Consider the following 4,449-nt stretch of genomic DNA (forward strand, 5'->3'; position numbering starts at 1 on the left):
CTGAAATAGCACATTCTAAAAGAATTGACTCTGATAAGTCATTTCAGGAAACTGTATTTAAAGGAAAAAAACTCAGTATTATGATATTACAGTATTATAGGCAGGAATGAAACCATACCATTGCCATTATAGTAAAAAATATTTTCTGGCCAATTTAAGATCAGAGCAAATGTGCCCATTTCTACCCAGGAAAATTACAAACTGATCACATAAATAGTTTATTCTCTTACAGTGGAGGTTTGAGACAGGTTTACATTTTTAAAAAAAACTCAACTTACTCCATACTGGCTAGGACAGACAAGATGTTTTAAGCATGAAAGCAGACCAATACGTAATGATAAAGATATGACTGATTTTAGCACATTAGTCACATTTTACTAACTTTTAGATTAATTCCCGGAGTCCTTTGCACACTTATTCATCTTATTCATGATTTTGCTCTTTGAAAGGAAGTTTTTTTCATCCCTGTTCCGACTCCATTGCGAAAGGACCTTTTCAATAACGACTTCTCCAAAACTGGCTTTAGAAAATCTAGTCCTTCGTTCCTGTCCACCCTGGTTGGGCAGCTGTTCAGCAGGATAAAAAAGTAATCAGGTCTTCCAGACACCTGGTGATTCAGATGGGGGTGGGAGAGAGAGAGAATACAGCTTTAGGGTTAAAAGTTTATTTCAACAGTAACAATTTTCAAAATCGTATGGCAATAAATCTAAGATATCCAATCTTTTTAAGGGGGGACATTTTGCTAAAACATAATACACACTTTACCTAAATACAAAATAGTATTTGGAGCTATCTGTCCTCTGGTCTAATTTTTACACTACTTATGTAATTGCTGCTGTTTAGTATTTGCTTCATACACAGCATATAGTTATCTTGTTGCTATCACTTTACAAAGACTCTTTCAAGTGGCACTAATTAGTCCTGGGAACAGTTTTTAAATTTCACTAAGAAAAACAGCCCGTGACAACCAAACTGTAGGTTTCAGTTGGAAGCACTTTCCTTCTGGGGCCTGTCCTGGGCCATTGCCGACATCCTCCACAGGCTGTCTTGCTACTTAAATGTTGGGGTCTTTGTCTTTGGACTTTGGTTCCGTTCTTCATCAGTGGCTTGACATCCTGGATGATGGAGGAGCGTGAAGGGGTGCTTAGTCATGAAACAAAGAAGTCTGGAATCTTAGAGCTCCTGTTGGCCCGATCGAGAAGCTACAGCTCAATTCCATGCTTTGTAGGTGAAGAAACCAAGGTCAAGAGCAAAAGCACAAGTCCTAAGAAACAGGGCTGGCGCGTCCACAAGGTGGACCTGACCCAGAAATTGGGTAAGAATTTTCAACACTTGTCACATGCCCTCTCCTTCCTGGTTCAGAGGAAGCACAACTACAAATCTGATCGATGATGGGAGCAGAGGTATCGGTGATCTTTACACTCCATGCTCCACATGCATCATCTCATTTCATCCCTTCAAAAAGCTCTATGAAGTAGGTACCATTACTTCCTCAGTTATAATTTCCTTTGAATGAAGAATTAAATGGCTTGTAGGTGAAGAGGAATTGGAGTTGAGGCGTTTGACTCCACGCCCGTGTTTTTCAACTGTATGAGAGCTACAAGAAAAAAAGGGGGCTGAACACTTCCATTATACCTCAAGAAACATACTACGAAGTAAAAATTACACATTTTCCTTTCCTGGTGCAGGAAAGCAAGTTGGGTTCCGGGTGACTTTGGAAGTTGAAATGGGGCCAGAGTGCACAAAATAATCCCTGACGTTCTTCACCCATGACTAAGTGGCTTATGAAGGTTCCAGCAGTCAGAGCTCCCGGGAAAATCGTTTCCACTGGCCTCTGGGAAAAAAAGGGGGGGGCTTTTTCAGAGTGATGGGAATTTGGGAATAGTCAAAAGAGTGTCAGAAATGTCGATCATGGGAAAACCAATCAAAAACGCTTATGTGAACACCTACTATGTGTTTTTCCTGTGCTAAGAGAGGAAATCTAACATGAAATAATGCCATCGCTTTTAAATCCCCAGCAAGGAGGGGCCTATGAGTCATTTCAGAAAGGGAAGAATTCCAGCTCTTTCCAGAAATACTCATGAAGCCACCTTTATGTTGTGAAAGAAATGCATCAGTTCTGATTATGAGATTCTGAACACATCTCTGAAAGGAGACTGATGCCCTCTGCTAATCATTGGAGGAGCCCTTAGCAGAGCGACGCGTTAACAGAATCATACTGTATACTTAACTTGCATGGTTGACGGACTTTCTAAAGTTCACAAGTATTACAAAAGCTGTACCTCCTTTGTCTGCATAATCACTCACCCTAAACAGTCAAATTGATGGGGTTATGACAAGAACAGAACTGTCACATGCAAAAATAGAAATATGGAAAATGCAGTGAAGGAAAAAACATTTCATTTACGGACAAGAAGATCTCACAAGTAATTAGAAGAAAGTACATTCTTAACTAAGAAAAAACGCCTGCACACAATGCCTCTTGTTCCACAGAAATGTCATGCATGACTCTCCAGGGAAAGGGTGGAAAGGCATTAGGAAGACATTTGACAAAATACACCAATTTATGGATTGTGACTCATCAACTTGATCAATGTGGTGTCTTATGGAATCAATGACTAAATTAGTGTTGAATGCTCATAGGAGTAAAACAGGGGGGAAAAGATGTTAGATTAAGTAAACATGAAATAGAAAAATGACGGACGCAAAGATTAGTGAGAACACCTATAAAATAAATAGCTAGATCATTATGTTTGGACACATATTTATTATTTAGGATTTATGTAGCATCTTGTTATCCTAAACATAGTCTCATAAATTATACTGATTTCAGTAATTACTGTGCGCCAGGTTAAATTTTAGTGAAGCAAAGTGAAAGCACCAAACACGAAGTGACAAAAAATATTTTAAAATTGTAAACAAAGCATTGACATAAACGACTGAATATCATATAGAAATAGTATTTAAAAATCCAAAGAAAGACATTCATTTTTCTGGATGTCTTGAACAGTTCAATGAACATAGTTAGGAGCTCAATCAATATTCTTGAATAAATATATAAATTAACATTTTATGTGATATTTTATTGAGATATGAAATTTTATCTACATTCTGCATCTGAAAAAGTTATCGTTGTAGTAAAATTAGGAAATACCTGTTTTTGGCAAATGCTCCATTGTAGTTTTAATATACTTTCAATGATTACATACATATTCACTTTGATTAAGTGTGGATTCATGTGGAATGAATAAATTGTCATGGGCAAAAGAGTTTACATTTTATATTGAAATATTTTCCTATGCAGTGGCCAACTCAAATAATTCAAAACAAATTGTATGATATTCCTATATTACCTATTGTCACATAAATGGTTCTTTTTACTAATATCGTGACTCTACTTGTACTTTTTTTTCATTGAAAGGCCTAATAATAAAGAAAATTACTTTTCTATCACATCCTCATTGAGATTATTTTGAATTTACATACTCTACGATTCTAGCTATCTAGTCAAGTATCAAAAATAGAGGCAAAACTCTTACCTTAGAAGACGGAGCTGGATAACAGCAAAACACATGCATGGTAGAAACTGACAGAACTAGAATAAGATTGAGTTTTAATGAGCTGCAGAGTAGGAAAAAAAGCACCTCAGATTAGTATTATACAGGCAATTTAACTTTTAAAAAAAGCATACACAAATTCAACGTTTTTCTTTGTTTTTGAAAAATGTAATCTTTTACCTAATCATTTTGGACTTTCCAAAATCTCTGCAGGTCTGTGGTTTTATTGGCAAATTTCTCACACTCGCTGTCTGATCCTCTTGGGTGACCCTTTTATACCAGAAAAGTTCATGAGTAAAAATGTCATCACGTCTCGTCATATGTGACTAATTGGTCTGGCCACAACCTTTTGTTCTTGTTAAGTTGGGAAAAGGACGCTAACACACAGGGATTGTCATTAAACTACCAACGATTGACTTCATTTAAAGTTTGCCATTAAAAATGTCTTCCAAAAACAGTCTTCTAAATTGCATCATTGTACCATTGATGGCCAGAGGTCTGAAAAGGAACCAAAAGTTTGTTTTGCTTGTTTAAACACTTAAGGAGGGCATTATTTCTGTGAATGTCCCAAGCACCTTGTTTCAGAGATAACTACAAAAGGAATCCTTACAAAAATAAAAGGGGATCTATCCAAACAATGCGTGCAGCTAGATTATTTAAGTTTTCTACAATACATTTCCTTCTTAGAACTTCTGAGGTTAAAGCAGGGAAACAAATGTCAAACCCTTTGTCACTAGACCATTAAACAAAGGAAGTGCGCTATCTCGACCCCTTTGCATGTGTGTCCCCAAAGTCCCAGCCCAGAGTTCCTGGGACGCCTGCACCATGGCCCCATTTTCTCTCCAGGGCATGGGAGTTCTCCAGGAAGCCTCTGCTGTCCTTCCCCTTCAAT

General features: G+C 37.3%; 1 protein-coding gene across 1 annotated transcript; it reads right to left on the reverse strand.

The window, feature by feature from the left end:
- Positions 1-386: 386 nt before the first annotated feature.
- NPS (neuropeptide S) lies at positions 387-3,758 on the reverse strand. The gene is made up of 3 exons (XM_019654206.1): positions 3,738-3,758; positions 3,540-3,621; positions 387-607 (listed from the first exon to the last, which is right to left on the reverse strand). Exons 1-3 carry the CDS (start codon positions 3,743-3,745, stop codon positions 428-430), a joined length of 270 nt encoding a protein of 89 aa, XP_019509751.1. The 5' UTR covers positions 3,746-3,758; the 3' UTR covers positions 387-427.
- Between the last annotated feature and the right edge of the window lie 691 nt (positions 3,759-4,449).

Source organism: Hipposideros armiger, unplaced genomic scaffold, assembly GCF_001890085.2.
Source record: "Hipposideros armiger isolate ML-2016 unplaced genomic scaffold, ASM189008v1 scaffold_216, whole genome shotgun sequence".
Taxonomy (NCBI): Eukaryota; Metazoa; Chordata; class Mammalia; order Chiroptera; family Hipposideridae; genus Hipposideros; species Hipposideros armiger.

What these genes read in the sequence shown, in the direction of transcription:
- NPS (XM_019654206.1), bottom strand. An exon ending in ATCCAGCTCCGTCTTCTAAG is followed by an intron (nt 608 to 3,539) that starts GTAAGAGTTTTG and finishes CTGAATCACCAG; the next exon opens with GTGTCTGGAAGACCTGATTA.